Genomic DNA, 21,823 nt, shown 5'->3' with positions numbered 1-21,823 from the left:
AAAAAGTGTTCTAAATCGATTGAGAACCATTTTAAGTGCTCTAAAATGACCTTAAGTGTCCTCAAACGATTTTAAACTGCTCTTAAACCATTTAAAAAGATGTCTAAGAGGTCTAAAATGGTAAAAAAGTGTTCTAAATCGATTAAGAACGACTTTAAGTGCTCTAAAATGACCTTAAGTGTCCTCAAACGATTTTAAACTGCTCTTAAACCATTTAAAAAGATGTCTAAGAGGTCTAAAATGGTATAAAAGTGGTAGGTAGATTTAAGACGACGTTGAAGTGTTCTAACAAGATCTAGGACGACCTTAAGCGCCCTAAAACGATGTATAAAGATCTTAAAGGTTCTTAAATTGTCCTAAAAGGATATAAAATATCTAAAAAGACGTTTTGATGTTTTGAAACGATCTAGAATGACCTTAAGTGTTTTTAACTTGCCCGAAAACGATCTAAAATGATCTTAAGTGTTTTCAAATTGCCCTTAAACAATCTAGAAACAATATAAAAAGACCTTAAGTGTTTTTGTATTGCCCTAAAACGATCTAGAGTGACCTTAAGTGTTTTAAAATTGCACTGATACGATCTAGAAAGACCTTAAGTGTTTTTAACTTGCCCGAAAACGATCTAAAATGATCTTAAGTGTTTTTAAATTGCCCTAAAACGATCTAGAACAGGCCTTAAGAGTTTTCAAATTGCCCTTAAACAATCTAGAAACGATATAGAAAGACCTTAAGTGTTTTTGTATTGCCCTAAAACGATCTAGAACGACCTTAAGAGTTTTTAAATTGCCCTAAAACGATCTCAGATGACCTTAAATGTTTTAAAATGGTCCTAAAACGATCTAAAACGACCTTAAGAGTTTTTAAATTGCCCTAAAACGATCTAAGATGACCTTAAGTGTTTTAAAATGGCCCTTAAACGATCTAGAATGACCTTAAGTGTTTTAAAATGGTCCTAAAACGATCTAAAACGACCTTAAGAGTTTTTAAATTGCCCTAAAACGATCTAAGATGACCTTAAGTGTTTTAAAATGGTCCTAAAACGATCTAGAATGACCTTAAGAGTTTTTAAATTGCCCTAAAACGATCTAAGATGACCTTAAGTGTTTTAAAATGGCCCTTAAACGATCTAGAATGACCTTAAGTGTTTTAAAATGGTCCTAAAACGATCTAGAATGACCTTAAGAGTTTTTAAATTGCCCTAAAACGATCTAAGATGACCTTAAGTGTTTTAAAATGGCCCTTAAACGATCTAGAATGACCTTAAGTGTTTTAAAATTGCCCTAAAATGATCTTAAGTGTTTTAAAATTGCCCCAAAACGATCTGTAATGACCTTAAGTGTGTTTAAGAAGGGCGTGAAAGGTTTGTAATTATTTAGAAGACGAAAATTTCCCTGACGTTAACAAAAAGATTCGCAAATCACGAAATCCACAAAGTTTATCAAGAATGTGATTATATTTCAGAAAACAAATGACACAATTGTAATGAGATATTTCGTAATACGAAAAATATTTATTTTCAATAGTATCTTGTATCCGAGGAAATGAAAGATATTTAAAGAATGCCGATACTAAATCGAAACCGGTCAGTTTATCAGAAAACGTTCAGTGAATCGAGCCTCTTCGAATCTCGCTCTCTACGACGAACGATTTTTCGAAAATAAAAAAAAAATGTCGACAGCGTCCACACCTACAAATATCATAAACAAAAACGATGATGACCAACGAAAATCGCCACAAGGAAGTCCGCCTAACATTGTAAGTCATATTTATCATTTTTTTAGACGATTCTGTATATAAATATCACGGAAAACAAAGAAAATAACCTTAAGAATCATCCAAAACGATATATAAGCACCAAGTTTGCTCTATAATACGCTCCAGAATTATTCAAATTTCATCTAGAATTATATAAAAGGTCTAAAACGATCTACAATCTCTTCTATTTGATCTAGAACGGTCTAAAATTTTCTTGAACAATTAAAAATGGACTAAAGTGTCTTTAAAAGTTCTAAAACAAGTTCTAAGGATAGAAAGTCTAGTCTAACTTGATTTAATATGATCTAGAAAGGTCTAAAATGGACTAAAATATCTTTAAAAGATCTAAAACAAGTTCTAATTGTAGAAAGTATTGTCTAACTTCGTTTAGTATGATCTAGAAAGGCCTAAAATGGACTACAGTATCTTTAAAATTCTGAAACAGCTTCTAAGGATAGAAAGTAATGTCTAATTTGATTTAATATGATCTAGAAAGGTCTAAAATGGACTACAGGGTCTTTAAAAGTTCTGAAACGAGTGCTAAGGATAGAAAGTATTGTCTAACTTCATTTACTATGATCTAGAAAGGTCTAAAATGAACTACACTGTCTTCAAAAGTTCTGAAACGATGTCTAAGGATAGAAAGTATTGTCTAACTTGATTTAATATGATCTAGAAAGGTCTAAAATGTACAAAAGTATCCTTAAAAGATCTAAAACAAGTTCTAACGACAGAAACTATTGTCTAACTTCATTTAGTATGATCTAGAAAGGACTAAAGCGGACTAAAGTATCTTTAAAAGTTCTAAAACATGTTCTAATAAAGAAAGTAATGTCTAACTTCGTTTAGTATGATCTAGAAAGGTATAAAATGGACTATAGTATCTTTAAAAGTTCTAAAACAAGTTCTAACGACAGAAAGTATTGTCTAACTTCGTTTAGTACGATCTAAAAAGGTCTAAAACCAAGTACATGATCTAAAAAAGTTCTAAAATGAAAAAAGTATCAAATAACTCAGTTTAGTTTAATGTAAAAAGTTTTAAGGGGTCTTCAAATGTTCTAAAACAATATATAATGATATAAATTACTGTTATACTTAATCTAGAAATATCATAATTGTTCTTAAGCAATCTCCAGCGACGTTATCAAATTATTTCCTAATTTCTTTTAGCTGCATCTCGATTATTCTCGGATGTTTTTAAACGCAGATTGTGACATGACACAGTTTATATTAAGAAAAAATATAAATATGAATTCGGATAAGATATTTTCAAGGATATAAAAATAAAAACAACGCAATTTCGAAATTATTCACTATTTGAATCGTCGACAAAGACAAACATTCGTTACGATACTTTCGGTAGACACTGTATGAAACGATCTGAATCATTTCCTGGTGAAAAAATTGGAAAATTCATCGGTTATAAGTGGAATTATAACGAAAATACCGTTTATATCAAATGTTCAAAATTCTAAAACAAGTTCTAAGTATAGAGAGTATTGTCTAACTTCATTTAGTATGATCTAAACAGGTCTAAAACGGACTAGAGTATCTTTAAAAGTTCTAAAACAAGTTCTAACGATAGAAAGTATTGTCTAACTTCGTTTAGTATGATCTAGAAAGGTCTAAAACGGACTAAAGTATCTTTAAAAGTTCTAAAACATGTTCTAATAAAGAAAGTAATGTCTAACTTCGTTTAGTATGATCTAGAAAGGTCTAAAACGGACTAGAGTATCTTTAAAAGTTCTAAAACCAGTTCTAAGGATAGAAAGTATTGTCTAACTTCGTTTAGTATGATCTAGAAAGGTCTAAAACGGACTAAAGTATCTTTAAAAGTTCTAAAACATGTTCTAATAAAGAAAGTATTGTCTAACTTCGTTTAGTATGATCTAGAAAGGTCTAAAACGGACTAGAGTATCTTTAAAAGTTCTAAAACCAGTTCTAAGGATAGAAAGTATTGTCTAACTTCGTTTACTATGATCTAGAAAGGTCTAAAACGGACTAGAGTATCTTTAAAAGTTCTAAAACAAGTTCTAATGATAGAAAGTATTGTCTAGCTTCGTTTACTATGATCTAGAAAGGTCTAAAACGGACTAGAGTATCTTTAAAAGTTCTAAAACCAGTTCTAAGGATAGAAAGTATTGTCTAACTTCGTTTAGTATGATCTAGAAAGGTCTAAAACGGACTAAAGTATCTTTAAAAGTTCTAAAACAAGTTCTAATGATAGAAAGTATTGTCTAACTTCGTTTAGTATGATTTAGAAAGGTCTAAAACGGACTAGAGTATCTTTAAAAGTTCTAAAACAAGTTCTAAGGATAGAAAGTATTGTCTAACTTCATTTAGTATGATCTAAACAGGTCTAAAACGGACTAGAGTATCTTTAAAAGTTCTAAAACAAGTTCTAACGATAGAAAGTATTGTCTAACTTCGTTTAGTATGATCTAGAAAGGTCTAAAACGGACTAAAGTATATTTAAAAGTTCTAAAACATGTTCTAATAAAGAAAGTATTGTCTAACTTCGTTTAGTATGATCTAGAAAGGTCTAAAACGGACTAGAGTATCTTTAAAAGTTCTAAAACCAGTTCTAAGGATAGAAAGTATTGTCTAACTTCGTTTACTATGATCTAGAAAGGTCTAAAACGGACTAGAGTATCTTTAAAAGTTCTAAAACAAGTTCTAATGATAGAAAGTATTGTCTAACTTCGTTTACTATGATCTAGAAAGGTCTAAAACGGACTAGAGTATCTTTAAAAGTTCTAAAACAAGTTCTAAGGATAGAAAGTATTGTCTAACTTCGTTTAGTATGATCTAGAAAGGTCTAAAACGGACTAGAGTATCTTTAAAAGTTCTAAAACCAGTTCTAAGGATAGAAAGTATTGTCTAACTTCGTTTTCTATGATCTAGAAAGGTCTAAAACGGACTAGAGTATCTTTAAAAGTTCTAAAACAAGTTCTAATGATAGAAAGTATTGTCTAACTTCGTTTACTATGATCTAGAAAGGTCTAAAACGGACTAGAGTATCTTTAAAAGTTCTAAAACAAGTTCTAATGATAGAAAGTATTGTCTAACTTCGTTTAGTATGATCTAGAAAGGTCTAAAACGGACTAAAGTATCTTTAAAAGTTCTAAAACCAGTTCTAAGGATAGAAAGTATTGTCTAGCTTCGTTTACTATGATCTAGAAAGGTCTAAAACGGACTAGAGTATCTTTAAAAGTTCTAAAACAAGTTCTAAGGATAGAAAGTATTGTCTAACTTCGTTTAGTATGATCTAGAAAGGTCTAAAACGGACTAGAGTATCTTTAAAAGTTCTAAAACCAGTTCTAAGGATAGAAAGTATTGTCTAACTTCGTTTTCTATGATCTAGAAAGGTCTAAAACGGACTAGAGTATCTTTAAAAGTTCTAAAACAAGTTCTAATGATAGAAAGTATTGTCTAACTTCGTTTACTATGATCTAGAAAGGTCTAAAACGGACTAGAGTATCTTTAAAAGTTCTAAAACAAGTTCTAATGATAGAAAGTATTGTCTAACTTCGTTAAGTATGATCTAGAAAGGTCTAAAACGGACTAAAGTATCTTTAAAAGTTCTAAAACCAGTTCTAAGGATAGAAAGTATTGTCTAACTTCGTTAAGTATGATCTAGAAAGGTCTAAAACGGACTAGAGTATCTTTAAAAGTTCTAAAACAAGTTCTAATGATAGAAAGTATTGTCTAACTTCGTTAAGTATGATCTAGAAAGGTCTAAAACGGACTAAAGTATCTTTAAAAGTTCTAAAACCAGTTCTAAGGATAGAAAGTATTGTCTAACTTCGTTAAGTATGATCTAGAAAGGTCTAAAACGGACTAGAGTATCTTTAAAAGTTCTAAAACCAGTTCTAAGGATAGAAAGTATTGTCTAACTTCGTTAAGTATGATCTAGAAAGGTCTAAAACGGACTAGAGTATCTTTAAAAGTTCTAAAACAAGTTCTAATGATAGAAAGTATTGTCTAACTTCGTTAAGTATGATCTAGAAAGGTCTAAAACGGACTAAAGTATCTTTAAAAGTTCTAAAACCAGTTCTAAGGATAGAAAGTATTGTCTAGCTTCGTTTACTATGATTTAGAAAGGTCTAAAACGGACTAAAGTATCTTTGAATCGTTGACAAAGACAAACATTCGTTACGATACTTTCGGTAGACACTGTATGAAACGATCTGAATCATTTCCCAGTTAAAAAATTAGAAAATTCATCGGTTATAAGTGGAATTACAACGAAAATACCGTTTATATCAAATAGATGATGCAATTTATCGAGAAAATTACGAATGGGGAAAAAAACGAGGTCGGTACATTATAAAAAGCATTGAAAACAAAAACATTCGATTAAATTATAGTTTAAACGCTAATAAATATGAACGCGAAGATATCTAAAGATGTGAGTAATTGTTTATTTCATTATTTTTAAAAATAAACCGCATTTTTATATGAAAGTTTCTTATCGAGTCGTAATTCATCACTTAAGTCGCGTTATTGACACACAGATGGCGCTTCAATTGTCAAATCCGTATGACGTTTACGAAGTATCAGCTTTCGAAATACTATGTGTCAAATTTTATGACATTTCGATTAATCAGAGAAAAATGACAGTCGTTTAAGTGAAGTTATTTCGTTTTTTTTTCGTTCTTGATAAAAAAAAATATTGTACAAGCTCAGCTACGACTTCGAAGGTGTTATAGGGACTCTACTCCATCTAAAACAATCATTTGTTTTTCGGTTTACTAAATTTTAAACGTGATCGATGATGGTGAATGTTCTGGTCGTCCAATCGAGATGATTACTCAAGAAAACATCAAAAAATTCCATAAATTAATTATATCCAATCGTTCTGATATCAAAACGATCATCATCTGATCATACTGCATCACGTCCGAAGCTTCCAAATGCACAATAATCATCTGGGAAGGTTATGGCTTCAGTATTACACTTGGAATTGATTTATCATCCACCGTATAGTCCAGATTCGGTCTACAGTGACTATTTACCTCAAAAAAACGCTCGCCGGTGAAAAATTCATTTGAAATGACGAAAAAATCGCTGAAACTGAAGCATTTTTTGAAGTAAAAGACATATCCTTGTTCGAGGACGTCAACGAGATGTTACAGAAGCGATTTTTGGATGCGCGTGGTATATTGTCCATGGGGTATCTCTAAAAGAGAGAGACAAGGAGTTGTGGAATCGTTCGAATGCAAAAATCGAGAAAAAACTAAGTTATGCGATGAAAAAAACCACCAGTTAAGAAATCGATGATTAAATTGAAAAAACATACACTTGGAATTGATTTATCATCCACCGTATAGTCCAGATTCGGTCTACAGTGACTATTTACCTCAAAAAAACGCTCGCCGGTGAAAAATTCATTTGAAATGACGAAAAAATCGCTGAAACTGAAGCATTTTTCGAAGCAAAAGACATATCCTTGTTCGAGGACGTCATCGAGATGTTAGAGAAGCGTTTTTGGGATGCGCGGGGTATATTGTCCATGGAGTATCTCTAAAAGAGAGAGACAAAGAGTTGTGGAATCGTTCGAATGCAAAAATCGAGAAAAAACTAAGTTATGCGATGAAAAAAACCACCAGTTAAGAAATCGATGATTAAATTGAAAAAACATACACTTGGAATTGATTTATCATCCACCGTATAGTCCAGATTCGGTCTACAGTGACTATTTACCTCAAAAAAACGCTCGCCGGTGAAAAATTCATTTGAAATGACGAAAAAATCGCTGAAACTGAAGCATTTTTCGAAGCAAAAGACATATCCTTGTTCGAGGACGTCATCGAGATGTTAGAGAAGCGTTTTTGGGATGCGCGGGGTATATTGTCCATGGAGTATCTCTAAAAGAGAGAGACAAAGAGTTGTGGAATCGTTCGAATGCAAAAATCGAGAAAAAACTAAGTTATGCGATGAAAAAAACCACCAGTTAAGAAATCGATGATTAAATTGAAAAAACATACACTTGGAATTGATTTCTCGTTCACCGTATAGTCCAGATTTGGTCCATAGTGACTATTTATCTCAAAAAAACGCTCGCCGGTGAAAAATTCAGGTCAAATGACGAAGAAATCGCTGAAACTGAAACGTAAAAGACAAATCCTTAGTTAGTTAGAGGATTTATTGAATGTTGATGTACATTAAGTGTTTAAAATGTCATTTTTTCAGCCGAAGCTGATGCCGGGAGGAAACTATATAAGAATAGGTAAAGATTCGGCGCACAGCACGTGCGTGGTGTTCGCCCCGCGCGCCGAAGAAGTCGGAGTCTTGGCGAAATATTTGAAAATATTCAAAAATCACGGCGTGAATCTTCTGCACATCGAATCGAGACCTTCGACCAAAACGCCGGAAAATTACGAATTTATGGTGGAGTGCGCGCCGACCGGAAACCTCGGAGCCGCCATAACCGATTTGAAAAACACCAGCAACTATTTCCAGATTATATCGAGAGATTACAAAGATAATAAAGGTATGGCCCGTTCGAATTTAAACGAATTTGATTAATCGAAAATTTTTTATAGACACCGTACCGTGGTTTCCGAGGCGAATTAGGGATTTGGATCGATTCGCTAATCAAATTTTATCGTACGGAGCCGAATTGGACGCCGATCATCCGGGATTCACGGATCCCGTATACAGGGCGCGCAGAAAATATTTCGCGGACATCGCTTTCAATTACAAGTAAGTTATATTTACCGTACAATTCGATATATCAGACGGTTTTCGAAATTCTAAACTTGGCAACGTCGCCTCGATGTTTTATTATGGGATATAGTGTTCGATGGTCGTTTGACTGAATATTTTTATGAAAAAATGTGTTTTTGGCTTAAGGAAATGAATTAGGAAGTTTGCAACGTCAATTACGAGAGTAAAATTTTGGGTGTTCGAATTCAAACATGCTCGATTGGCGATGGGGGTTCGGAGAGGTCGAAAACCATCGAAAAAGTTCACCAAATTGTATTAAACTAACTTTTTTACCATTTTACCATTTACCATCCACCGTGTTCGCAGGATCTAATCCCCGGCGACTTTTTCCTCTTACCTAACTTTAAAGTTTCGCTTGGAAAAAAAAGATTCTCAAATCCGACGATTTTTATTTGTAATGTTATTATCGAACAACCCTCGTATGTCTATTAGTATGGAAAACAATACGAAAAATAGATATTCTTAGAAACCCCCCTGTATATTAATATAAACGACAGTTGAAGAAAAAGATTTTCAAAAACAACATTTTTTATTTGTAATATTTTCAAACAACCCTCGTATTGTTAATAGTATGAAAAACAATAGGAAAAAAATTCCTTTGAAACTCCCCCCTGTATATTAATATAAACGCCAGTTGAAGAAAAATATTTCCAAAGACATTTTTTATTTGTAATATTTTCAAACAACCCTCGTATTCTTAATATGCAGTATGTTTAATGTTTAACATAAAGCTACGTTGCCAGATTTATTTCTATTTTACGGATTATAGGGAAACACGTTTTCAATTTTTTTATAGACATGGGCAAAAATTACCTCACGTAGATTATACAAAAGAAGAAATTGAAACTTGGGGTAAAGTTTTTAAGCAACTAACTACGTTATATCCTACCCACGCCTGTAAAGAGCATAATCACGTATTTCCTTTACTGATTGAAAATTGTGGTTATAGAGAAGACAACATACCGCAATTAGAAGATATATCTAACTTCCTAAAAGGTATTTTTTTTTTTCGACAAAAAAAATATTAATAAATTAGTCATAATTAAACTTTTTTAGATTGTACTGGTTTTACTTTACGTCCCGTAGCGGGTCTATTATCATCTAGAGACTTTCTAGCCGGTTTAGCATTCAGAGTTTTCCATTCCACCCAGTATATCAGACATCCTAGTAAACCCTACTACACCCCCGAACCCGACGTATGCCACGAATTATTAGGACACGTACCCTTATTCGCCGATCCGGAATTCGCTCAATTTTCCCAAGAAATCGGTTTGGCATCGTTGGGAGCACCAGACGATTTTATAGAAAAACTAGCCACGGTAATAATACATTTTCAACCGACCCTGTATATGAAAAACGACTAAAACTACTTATTTTGCAGTGTTTTTGGTTTACCGTTGAATTTGGATTGTGTAGAGAAAATGGAGAATTGAAAGCTTATGGGGCGGGTTTGTTATCGAGTTTTGGAGAATTACAATACGCCCTAGAAATGAAATCGGAAATAAGACCTTTCGATCCGGTTAAAACGGCCGTACAAAAATACCCGATAACCCAATATCAACCTATTTATTACGTCGCCGAAAGCTTCGAAGATGCCAAAGAAAAAATGATGTAAGTATAAATGAATTTCTACTCATCCTGTATAACACTTTAAACTAACTTCACTATTATTGAAATTTTTTATATAAACACTCACTGTATACACGTAAAAGTCATTTAATACACTTTATATATGAAGTAATTGAATAAAATATTTTAAATTGCATAAAACTAACCTCTAAATATTAACCGTTGACAGATCAATATAAACTGAACATAGATTCAATCGATAGCGTCTACCATACTGTTCGTGAAGTGTCGTTAGTGATTCGATCATTTCCGTCACGGCGGTCGTTGTGTTTGGGTATAGTTAGGTACAAAATTTCACTATATAATTTATAATCATTTATTTCAGTTTACACTGTATATAAAATAAATATATAGAATCGTTTAAATTTCATAAAACTAACGTTTAAATAGTAACCATTAACGAAAATTAAACAACAATGATTCAATCGACGGTTTCTATCAGTTCGTGTACTGTCGTTTGTAATTCGATCATTTCCGTCATGGCGGTCGTTGTTTTTGGGTATAGTTAGGTACAAAATTTCACTATATCATGTATAATTAATTATGTATTTTCATCTACACTGTATACAAAAATCGGTTAAAACGTATAAAACTAACGTTTAAATAACAACCCTAAAAAACTAAGTAGGTATCTATTCAATCAATGATTTCTATCAGTTCGAGTACTGTCATTTGTGATTCGATCTTTTCCATAATGGCGGGTTCATTTTGAGTACAAATTTTATTTAAATTTTCTTTTTCAGAAAATATGCGAGTACAATACCAAGAAAATTTGGTGTCAGATACAACGCTTATACCCAAAGCATAGAAGTTTTAGATTCTAAATTACAAATTCAACGCTTGGTTAGTAATATATCGACGGAAATGTCCATACTGACTGATTCTTTGAAAAAATTGTAATACCTTACGAAATCTTAGTATTATTTGTTTTTTTATATATATATTTATATTATTTAGTGAATAAATAAACATTTATTTCCTATATTTTGATATTTTTATGAGGGATAATCTTCAATGATAGGTTTAAATGTAAGTTATAAATATAAATTGAAATATACGTTTTTATTTGTCTGTATATATCACAATAATTAAAATAGGTGTTAATAAAATATAGAAATTCATTATTTTCAAAATATATACAATAATTATGTCGTTTTTTAAAATATATTATTCAAAATATAAACATCGATATAAATAATCGAATCGAAGTACGCCATTTTGGAAAACAGTTGAGTCGAAAGTGTCTAGGTTAGTTGTCGTGTGACACCGGTAGACGAAAGGTAGCGCGTTGTGGAAAGTTATACAAAATTATTATTTAAACAAATAAAATCGATATAAAAGGTGCAATCATAAATAGTGAAACGATTTTAAGTGTTTGTTTAGTGTTATTGTTATAATAAAAAAGTGTTGTGAGTGTTTTTTTGTGATAAGTTTTGTGTAGACAGTAGACGCGCCAAAAAAACCGAAGGTACATTTATTCTTATATTTCGATTATTATTAATAATATATAGGTTTTAATGACATTTTTGGATATTAGCTACGGGGTAAACTATAATTACCTTTTATATTATCAATTTCAATTAGGTATTAATTCAATTTATTGTTAAACTCAACTGAACTCAAAATGTCCAACTTCAACCGATAATAAATTATTTTAAATGAAATTTAATTTGAAAAATTGTGATTTTTCTCAAAATTTCGTAAACCAACATAAATATTTGATTGAATTTTTTGAAAAAATGGATGAAATTTAATATGAAAACACTTAATCACTTTGTTTGGGTATTGGAATCGGGGTTACTGTATATCAAAGTCTGTTGTTGCAATGGTAGAGGTAGGGATACTGCTGGTACGATTACAGAGGCTTGTCCTGGTATAGCAGGTAATCCTTGAATCGCTGTGGTGGTACTACTTACTATTCCTTGATTTGAGGTTTGGTAAGATATGGCTGGTTCCTGTGGAACGTTAATTAACTTTTATTTCAAAAATTCGTACAGGCCACAATGAAATGAATATTGAGTTAAACTTCTTACAGATTATACATAAAGGATTTTTTTATTAGGAAAAAAATCGACAACGTTCTAAATGTAAGTATTTCTGAGATACGGGGCTTTAAAATAATAGTAACTAAAATATTGGTATGAAGTTAATGTCGTTTTTGAAAAATCATACAAGTCAAAATAACCAAAATTTTAAGCTGAAATTTTGGTGAATTATATGAAAAAGATTATTTAATCAGGAAAAAAATTGACATTGTCCTAAACTTTGTATATCTGAGATACGGGGCTTCAAAATAAATGTCTCCAAAATATTGGTATGAAAGTATTGTCGTTTTTGAAAAATGGTACAAGTGAAAATAATCAAAATTTTGAGCTGAAATTTTGGTGAATTATATAAAAAAGATTATTTAATCAGAAAAAAAATTGACACTGTCCTATATTTTTGTATATCTGAGATACGGGGCTTCAAAACAAATTGTATCTCTAAAATACTGGTATGAAGGTATTGTCGTTTTTGAAAAATGGTACAAGTGAAAATAATCAAAATTTTGAGCTGAAATTTTGGTGAATTATATAAAAAAGATTATTTAATCAGAAAAAAAATTGACATTGTCCTAAACTTTTGTATAATTGAGATACGGGGCTTCAAAATAAATGTCTTCAAAATTTTGGTATGAAACTATTGTCGTTTTTGAAAAATGGTACAAGTGAAAATAATCAAAATTTTGAGCTGAAATTTTGAGTCATTATAAGGAGAAGATCATTCTATCAAGAAAAAAATGTAGAATGTCTCAACTATCAGTATATAGTACATACAGTGTTGGACAAAAGTATAGAAAATATGGTATTGAAAATTTTACTTGTTTATCATGGTGAATTGAAAAATGAATTAATGATTATTACCACTTGTTGTGAACCAGGTAATATTCCAAGTCTTGCCATCAACAATTGCTCCGAGACTCTTCTAAGTTCTTGTTGTTGCTGCCCAATCACAGCTTGTAGTTCTGCATGCTTCCTCTGAAGATCAACTTGCAACTGAGACTGCGCATTAGGCATCACGATATTATCAACCTAAAAACCATAAAAATTGCGCATCCCCCGGTATATTCATCTATATATATATATATATATATATTAACATTACCGGAGCTGGTGATAGTATACCGGGCGAGGGAAAATTGTTGATCAGCTGTTGTACAGGTATGGCTGTTAAATAATGTTGAGGATCCGTAAACTGAGTCGGTTGTATCTGATGTTGATGGACGATTGGTTCGGATTGTATAGGTTGTACTACGTGGGGGGGATTCTGGGGGACGTAATTACTTTGAGATTTCTATAAATAAAAACGATTATTACGCATACAATTCTTTATTCTAAGTAAAACAGTTCATAGAAAACGAGAACGATACAAAAAAGTTTTTACAAAGAAGAAAATCCGACAGAAAAGTGACTAGAAAGCTGGGATTCAATCTAAAAGTGACTGTGAAATTTTGAATAGTGTCTAGAAAGTTAAGATTAAGTCTAGAAGTGTCTAGAAAGCTGGGATTCAGTCTAAAAGTGACTGTGAAATCTTGAATAGTGTCTAGAAAGTTAAGATTAAGTCTAGAAGTGTCTAGAAAGCTGGGATTCAGTCTAAAAGTTTCTAGAAAGCTAGGATTCAGTCTAAAAGTGACTGTGCGGACTTTAATAGTGTATAGGAAGTTGGGATTAAGTCTAAAAGTGTCTAGAAAGCTAAAATTCAGTCTAAAAGTGACTGTGAAATCTTGAATAGTGTCTAGAAAGTTAAGATTAAGTCTAGAAGTGTCTAGAAAGCTGGGATTCAGTCTAAAAGTTTCTAGAAAGCTAGGATTCAGTCTAAAAGTGACTGTGCGGACTTTAATATTGTATAGGAAGTTGGGATTAAGTCTAGAAGTGTCTAGAAAGCTAAGATTCAGTCTAAAAGTGACTGTGAAATCTTGAATAGTGTCTAGAAAGTTGGGATTAAGTCTAAAAGTGTCTTGAAAGCTAAGATTCAGTCTAAAAGTGACTGTGAAATTTTGAATAGTGTCTAGAAAGTTGGGATTGAGCCTAAAAGTGTCTAGAAACCTGGGATTCAGTCTAAAAGTGACTGTGAAATTTTAAATAGTGTCTAGAAAGTTGGGATTGAGCCTAAAAGTGTCTATAAACCTGGGATTCAGTCTAAAAGTGACTGTGAAATCTTGAATAGTGTCTAGAAAGTTAAGATTAAGTCTAGAAGTGTCTAGAAAGCTGGGATTCAGTCTAAAAGTTTCTAGAAAGCTAGGATTCAGTCTAAAAGTGACTGTGCGGACTTCAATAGTGTATAGAAAGTTGGGATTAAGTCTAAAAGTGTCTAGAAAGCTAAGATTCAGTCTAAAAGTGACTGTGAAATCTTGAATAGTGTCTAGAAAGTTGGGATTAAGTCTAAAAGTGTCTAGAAAGCTGGGATTTAATCTAAAAATGTCTAGAAAGCTGGGATTAAGTCTAAAAGTGACTGTGAGGACTTTAATAGTGTATAGGAAGTTGGGATTAAGTCTAAAAGTGTCTAGAAATCTGGGAATCAGTCTAAAAGTGCCTAGAAAGCTGGGACTCAGTCTAAAAATGTCTAGAAAGCTGAGATTCAGTCTAAAAGTTACTAGGAAGTAAGGATTTCGTTTTAAAATAACTAACAAGCGAGGGATTTAAAAAAAAAGCGACTAGAAAGACTCGAAAAGGTTCCAAATAGCTATTATTGGGTTGAAAAGTGTTTTCGTCTATTAATAAATAATCAAGTCGTAGTTATAAAGTTTTTAACTTATTCGAAACATTGCATTTTTGAGGTCAAACATTCGTCTAGGGGTTGAAACGTGTTTAAAATCGATATCACAACATTTCGAGTTTATTAAGGCTGTTACGTAATTCCGACGCCTGCTTTTGATTCAATCTTTCAATATTCCGAGCAAAAAAAAGTATACGGGTTGTCCCCGTTGAAGAACTTACTCTATGACTCGATTGCCTGGAAGCGGGCGAGTCTGCGGACATCGAAGTACAATCCGAGGCGGATCCGTGTCTCACCACGCTCGTTTCGGTCGGACTTGAGACGGACCAAGGCGACGGTTCATCGTTAGTTGATTCTCCTTCGCTGTTTCGTTTCGCCATCTCCGTGTAACTTCGTCGGGGAGAAAAAAAATATTTTTTTTTTTCGGTACAAAATTATTAGAAAATGATCAATACCTTACAACTCTGTGATTGCAAACTATGAATTCCGGTTTGGAGTTCCATTGGTGGTACGTGATGTAGAATCTTGTTTGTAACCAGATCCACTGTTGACCTTTGGTTAAGAATCTGTAAAAACACGACGTACCCTCTCCCTTTTCCATCAGAGACACGTGACATACTACAACATTGTCTAAATCGTCTATGTGGTAATAGTCGTATCCTGGAAAGCACAAATTCGATAGAAATAATGAGTCTATAAATCGAAAAAAGTGTCTAGGAAGTAAAAAAAGTGTCTAGAAAGTAATAAAAGGGTCTAGGAAGTGAAAAAAGTGTCTAGGAAGTAAAAAAAGTGTCTAGAAAGTAAAAAAGGGTCTAGGAAGTAAAAAAAAGGGTCTAGGAAGCGAAAAAAGTGTCTAGGAAGTAAAAAAAGTTGTCTACAAAGTAAAAAAAGTGTCTAGGAAGTAAAAAAAGTTGTGTAGGAAGTAAAAAAGTGTCTAGAAAGTAAAAAAAGGGTCTAGGAAGCAAAAAAAGTGTCTAGGAAGTAATAAAAGGGTCTAGGAAGTGAAAAAAGTTGTCTAGAAAGTGAAAAAAGTGTCTAGGAAGTAAAAAAAGTGTCTAGGAAGTAAAAAAAGTTGTCTAGAAAGTAAAAAAAGTGTCTAGGAAGTAAAAAAAGGGTCTAGGAAGCAAAAAAAGTTGTCTAGAAAGTAATAAAAGGGTCTAGGAAGTGAAAAAAGTGTCTAGGAAGTAAAAAAAGTTGTCTAGAAAGTAAAAAAAGGGTCTAGGAAGTAAAAAAAGGGTCTAGGAAGCGAAAAAAGTTGTCTAGAAAGTAAAAAAAGGGTCTAGGAAGCGAAAAAAGTTGCTTAGAAAGTAAAAAAAGTGTCTAGAAAGTAATAAAAGGGTCTAGAAAGTGAAAAAAGTTGTGTAGGAAGTAAAAAAGTGTCTAGAAAGTAAAAAAAGTGTCTAGGAAGTAAAAAAAGTGTCTAGGAAGTAAAAAAAGTGTCTAGAAAGTAATAAAAGGGTCTAGGAAGTGAAAAAAGTTATCTAGAAAGTGAAAAAAGTGTCTAGAAAGTAAAAAAGGGTCTAGGAAGTAAAAAAAAGGGTCTAGGAAGCGAAAAAAGTGTCTAGGAAGTAAAAAAAGTTGTCTACAAAGTAAAAAAAGTGTCTAGGAATTAAAAAAAGTTGTGTAGGAAGTAAAAAAGTGTCTAGAAAGTAAAAAAAGGGTCTAGGAAGCAAAAAAAGTGTCTAGGAAGTAATAAAAGGGTCTAGGAAGTGAAAAAGTTGTCTAGAAAGTGAAAAAGGGTCTAGGAAGTAAAAAAAAGGGTCTAGGAAGCGAAAAAAGTGTCTAGGAAGTAAAAAAAGTTGTCTACAAAGTAAAAAAAGTGTCTAGGAATTAAAAAAAGTTGTGTAGGAAGTAAAAAAGTGTCTAGAAAGTAAAAAAAGGGTCTAGGAAGTAAAAAAAGTGTCTAGGAAGTAAAAAAAGTTGTCTAGAAAGTAAAAAAAGTGTCTAGGAAGTAAAAAAAGGGTCTAGGAAGCAAAAAAAGTTGTCTAGAAAGTAAAAAAAGGGTCTAGGAAGTAAAAAAAGGGTCTAGGAAGCGAAAAAAGTGTCTAGGAAGTAAAAAAAGTTGTCTACAAAGTAAAAAAAGTGTCTAGGAAGTAAAAAAAGTTGTGTAGGAAGTAAAAAAGTGTCTAGAAAGTAAAAAAAGGGTCTAGGAAGCAAAAAAAGTTGTCTAGAAAGTAAAAAAAGGGTCTAGGAAGCAAAAAAAGTTGTCTAGAAAGTAAAAAAAGGATGTAGGAAGCGAAAAAAGTGCCTACGAAGTAAAAAAAGGTCTAGGAAGCGAAAAAAGTCTAGGAATCGAAAAAAGTTGTATACAAAGTAAAAAAAGTATCTAGAAATCGAAAAAAACGTCTAGAAAGTGAAAAAAGTGTATAGGAAGCAAAAAAACTTGACTAAAAACAGAAAAAGTGTCTAGAAAGTGAAAAAAGTGTTTAAAAAGCGAAAAAGTTGTCTAGAATGTAAAAAAAGTGTTTAGAAAGTGAACAAAAGTGTTTAGAAAGCGCAAATAACTTTAAAAAGTGTCTAAAAATCTAATAAAACTGTCTAGAAAGTAAAAAAGGGTCTAGGAAGCGAAAAAAGTTGCTTAGAAAGTAAAAAAAGAGTCTAGAAAGTAAGAAAATCGTTTAGGAAACGAAAAAAAAGTGGAATTGTTTCAAAAAGTATCTGGTACGCCAAAATTATATTTAGAAAGTGAATATGGTTTTACAAATTGTGTGGGAGGCCCAAACAAGTGCCTCGAAAGCTAATAATACATAATAAACTCGCTAAGAAACATAACAACCAGTATACCTCGTATAAAAATAGATTACCTGACGTTCCTAAGAGCTCGAAAGGTAAATACCCTATAATTGGCGGGGCTCGATGATCTAAAAACAGAAATTTCCATTCCAGACTATGCCTAGACGTAAATTCACTTTTCGTCGAGTCTGTCAAAGGCATTTCTTTGATCAATAATGGTGTTTGAATGCGCCCCGTTCCGACAAATAATAATCTAGGAATCATACAAAAAAATTAGATACATTATTATTAGAATTATTATGACAATTTTATTTTTTGCACTCACCTCGTATCGGTTTCGCCCCCGTATACGTTCTCGTTGCGTAATAAATTTTCATCCGGACCTAGAGCATCATAAAATTTATAAAAAAAAAAAAACAATAAATAGTGAACGATAAAGTTGCATTGGATTCGAACCCGCGACCGTTTGACTGCCTAACCTAACTAAAATATATATATATATATATATATATATATATATATATACGAGGGTATAGAAAATTGTAGAAAAGAAACGAACTGATATGAGTGAATGGAATAGAGTAGGTACTCACGAAAATATCCTTCGAAATGTACCATTTCGAAGGATTCGTCCGTTTTCGTTTCGAAACCGCCACGTTTCAAATGACACGTAAAGGATATTTGTTTGTCTTCCTGAGAAGGATTCAAAATGTTATATACGTTCGTGTATTCGTCTTCGCTAATCAGCTGATATATCGTCGTTTTCGATATTTCCTTCTGTAAAGGAATATGGAAAATTTATCGATTTCGAAAGTGCTTTTGACACAGTTGTACATCGAAATAATGATTTATACGTAGTTTATTGATTTCCAAAGTGCTTGTAACACAATTACGCACAGAAATAGTGAAATGTAAGTCGATAATTGATTTCCAAAGTGCTTTTGACACAATTACGCATAGAAATAGTGAAATATAAGTCGTTAATTGATTTCCAAAATGCTTTTGACACAATTACGCATAGAAATAGTGAAATATGAGTCAATAATTGATTTCCAAAGTGCTTTTGACACAATTACGCATAGAAATAGTGAAATATAAGTCGTTAATTGATTTCCAAAATGCTTTCGACACAATTACGCATAGAAATAGTGAAATATGAGTCAATAATTGATTTCCAAAGTGCTTTTGACACAATTACGCATAGAAATAGTGAAATATAAGTCGTTAATGGATTTCCAAAGTGCTTTTGACACAATTACACATAGAAATAGTGAAATATGAGTCAATAATTGATTTCCAAAGTGCTTTTGACACAATTACGCATAGAAATAGTGAAATATAAGTCGATAATTGATTTTCAAAGTGCTTTTGACATAATTAAGCATAGAAATAGTGAAATATGAGTCGATAATTGATTTTCAAAGTGCTTTTGACATAATTAAGCATAGAAATAGTGAAATATAAGTCGATAATTGATTTTCAAAGTGCTTTTGACACAATTGCGCATAGAAATAGTGAAATATGAGTCAATAATTGATTTCCAAAGTGCTTTTGACACAATTACGCATAGAAATAGTGAAATATAAGTCAATAATTGATTTCCAAAGTGCTTTTGACATAATTAAGCATAGAAATAGTGAAATATGAGTCGATAATTGATTTTCAAAGTGTTTTTGATACAATTAAGTATAGAAATAGTGAAATATAAGTCAATAATTGATTTCCAAAGTGCTTTTGACACAATTACGCATAGAAATAGTGAAATATAAGTCGATAATTGATTTTCAAAGTGCTTTTGACACAATTAAGTATAGAAATAGTGAAATATAAGTCAATAATTGATTTCCAAAGTGCTTTTGACACAATTACGCATAGAAATAGTGAAATATAAGTCAATAATTGATTTCCAAAGTGCTTTTGACATAATTAAGCATAGAAATAGTGAAATATGAGTCGATAATTGATTTTCAAAGTGTTTTTGATACAATTAAGTATAGAAATAGTGAAATATAAGTCAATAATTGATTTCCAAAGTGCTTTTGACACAATTACGTATAGAAATAGTGAAATATAAGTCGATAATTGATTTTCAAAGTGCTTTTGACACAATTGCGCATAGAAATAGTGAAATATGAGTCAATAATTGATTTCCAAAGTGCTTTTGACACAATTACGCATAGAAATAGTGAAATATAAGTCAATAATTGATTTCCAAAGTGCTTTTGACATAATTAAGCATAGAAATAGTGAAATATGAGTCGATAATTGATTTTCAAAGTGTTTTTGATACAATTAAATATAGAAATAGTGAAATATAAGTCAATAATTGATTTCCAAAGTGCTTTTGACATAATTAAGCATAGAAATAGTGAAATATGAGTCGATAATTGATTTTCAAAGTGTTTTTGATACAATTAAGTATAGAAATAGTGAAATATAAGTCAATAATTGATTTCCAAAGTGCTTTTGACACAATTACGCATAGAAATAGTGAAATATAAGTCGATAATTGATTTTCAAAGTGCTTTTGACACAATTGCGCATAGAAATAGTGAAATATGAGTCAATAATTGATTTCCAAAGTGCTTTTTACACAATTACGCATAGAAATAGTGAAATATAAGTCAATAATTGATTTCCAAAGTGCTTTTGACATAATTAAGCATAGAAATAGTGAAATATGAGTCGATAATTGATTTTCAAAGTGTTTTTGATACAATTAAGTATAGAAATAGTGAAATATAAGTCAATAATTGATTTCCAAAGAGCTTTTGACACAATTATACATCGAAATAGTGAAATTTTCGTCTATTATAGACATCACAAGTACTTTTGACGCAATTATTGAAATAAAATATGGGATATGGGGTTTTTATTGATTTCAAAAGTGCTTTTGACACATAAAGCGGATTTACTTACCGGGGAATACCCTAATAAAGAAGCTATACCTTCGGAAGTATAATATATTTGACCAGACGTCGAAAATATTATAATGAAACCGTCTACGGCTTCTAAAATGAGATGGATGAATTCTTCATTGGTCAGAAACGTCGGTTTCCAATCTTCTTCTATTTCGTTAACGCGCGATCTCACCGTAACTTCTAGAAATATAAGAAAAAAACAAACAAAATCTAATCGAATCCGATCGGATGTCGAATTTTTTTCTCACCGTTGTGATTTTTCAAAAACGAAATCGTCGATTTCAAAACCGTGGATTTGTCCATTTTTCTATTACCGCTCGAAACCATCGAACTCAACTCGTTTACTAACATGTTGAATTGATCCCGACGTTTTTTTTCACTCAAATTTCTAGATTTTCTAAAATTACAATTCACTTTTATAAAATAAGATTTTGCCCAATCGAAATCGTACCTTTTTGAATCTTTGTCGTCTGAATCATCGTCCATCTGTTCTCTTAAAAGAAAAAACAAAAAAAAAATAACGATCACGTGTTTAAAATTAACAGATTTGATCTGAAATTATTATACGCACCTCGTACAAATACCTGTTAAATTAATACCGTTATGAAATGTGATTCGTTCGACCCTGAATATTATTGAATAATATTTACCGTTAAATTGCAACACGCAGATTTAATTTTTTATATAATTAAAAAAAATTTTTTTGATACTCACTCGAATCGTTTGTTAAATCTGGTTTTCAACATATTCCTAATTGTGCGTTACTGACAGTGACATATTGGTCGATAACACGCGAACGCCCCGTATATTTCGAACCGATTTCGTACGCTAAAACCTTCATCATAATCTTATTAACGATTTTCGAATAAAACTAAGGAAATAATAACAAGAAAAACTCAACTGACACTCGTATAAACATATGTGTGTGCTAAATCACGAAGAATGTACTCGATAGAGTTCAAGTTCTCTGGCTACTGCCGTCGCTATTTCCATAAAACAACGTTGCCAAGTTTACTTCATTAATAAAATAATTTGTATCGTCGTAAGTTTTATTATATAGGGTGATTCATTTATATTTATACCGTTCCTAGTAAGTAAACGATGATTTTATTGAAAAAATAACTTAAATAATACTCAAGTATGAGTATAACTATATAGATTGTCCCAAAAATACGATTCGTTTTAATAAAAACCCCTATATTCACATTTTTTATTTCTATTTTATCATTTTCAATGGAACATCCCGTATATTTTCATTGTATTAGATGGTACTAATCGTTTTTTATCGTAGGGCCCAA

The 21,823-nt window shown here is 31.6% G+C and overlaps 2 protein-coding genes across 4 annotated transcripts; one reads left to right on the top strand and one right to left on the bottom strand.

Annotated features, from left to right (window-relative positions):
- The first annotated feature begins 1,537 nt into the window (after positions 1-1,537).
- Positions 1,538-11,232, top strand: LOC130443479 (protein henna). The gene is made up of 7 exons (XM_056778140.1): positions 1,538-1,755; positions 7,951-8,251; positions 8,304-8,463; positions 9,284-9,483; positions 9,544-9,806; positions 9,869-10,098; positions 10,860-11,232. The coding sequence occupies exons 1-7, from the start codon at positions 1,669-1,671 to the stop codon at positions 11,014-11,016; spliced, it is 1,398 nt and encodes a 465-aa protein (XP_056634118.1). The 5' UTR covers positions 1,538-1,668; the 3' UTR covers positions 11,017-11,232.
- LOC130443478 (circadian locomoter output cycles protein kaput) lies at positions 11,160-21,620 on the bottom strand. 3 transcript variants are annotated; one of them, XM_056778138.1, is made up of 12 exons: positions 21,240-21,620; positions 20,977-21,018; positions 20,774-20,922; positions 20,524-20,705; positions 18,198-18,381; positions 17,930-17,987; positions 17,676-17,857; positions 15,327-15,531; positions 15,093-15,261; positions 13,261-13,449; positions 13,020-13,157; positions 11,160-12,071 (listed from the first exon to the last, which is right to left on the bottom strand). In XM_056778138.1, exons 1-12 carry the CDS (start codon positions 21,269-21,271, stop codon positions 11,886-11,888), a joined length of 1,716 nt encoding a protein of 571 aa, XP_056634116.1. In that variant the 5' UTR covers positions 21,272-21,620; the 3' UTR covers positions 11,160-11,885. The 3 variants fall into 3 exon arrangements, with proteins under 3 accessions (XP_056634116.1, XP_056634115.1, XP_056634117.1); XM_056778137.1 differs by having other exon boundaries at positions 13,020-13,187; positions 21,240-21,618; XM_056778139.1 differs by lacking the exon at positions 13,261-13,449 and having other exon boundaries at positions 13,020-13,187.
- Positions 21,621-21,823: the final 203 nt, after the last annotated feature.

Source organism: Diorhabda sublineata, chromosome 4, assembly GCF_026230105.1.
Source record: "Diorhabda sublineata isolate icDioSubl1.1 chromosome 4, icDioSubl1.1, whole genome shotgun sequence".
NCBI classification, from domain to species: domain Eukaryota; kingdom Metazoa; phylum Arthropoda; class Insecta; order Coleoptera; family Chrysomelidae; genus Diorhabda; species Diorhabda sublineata.
Note: the sequence above shows the minus strand (reverse complement) of the source record. Positions and strands in the feature narration are given on the sequence as shown.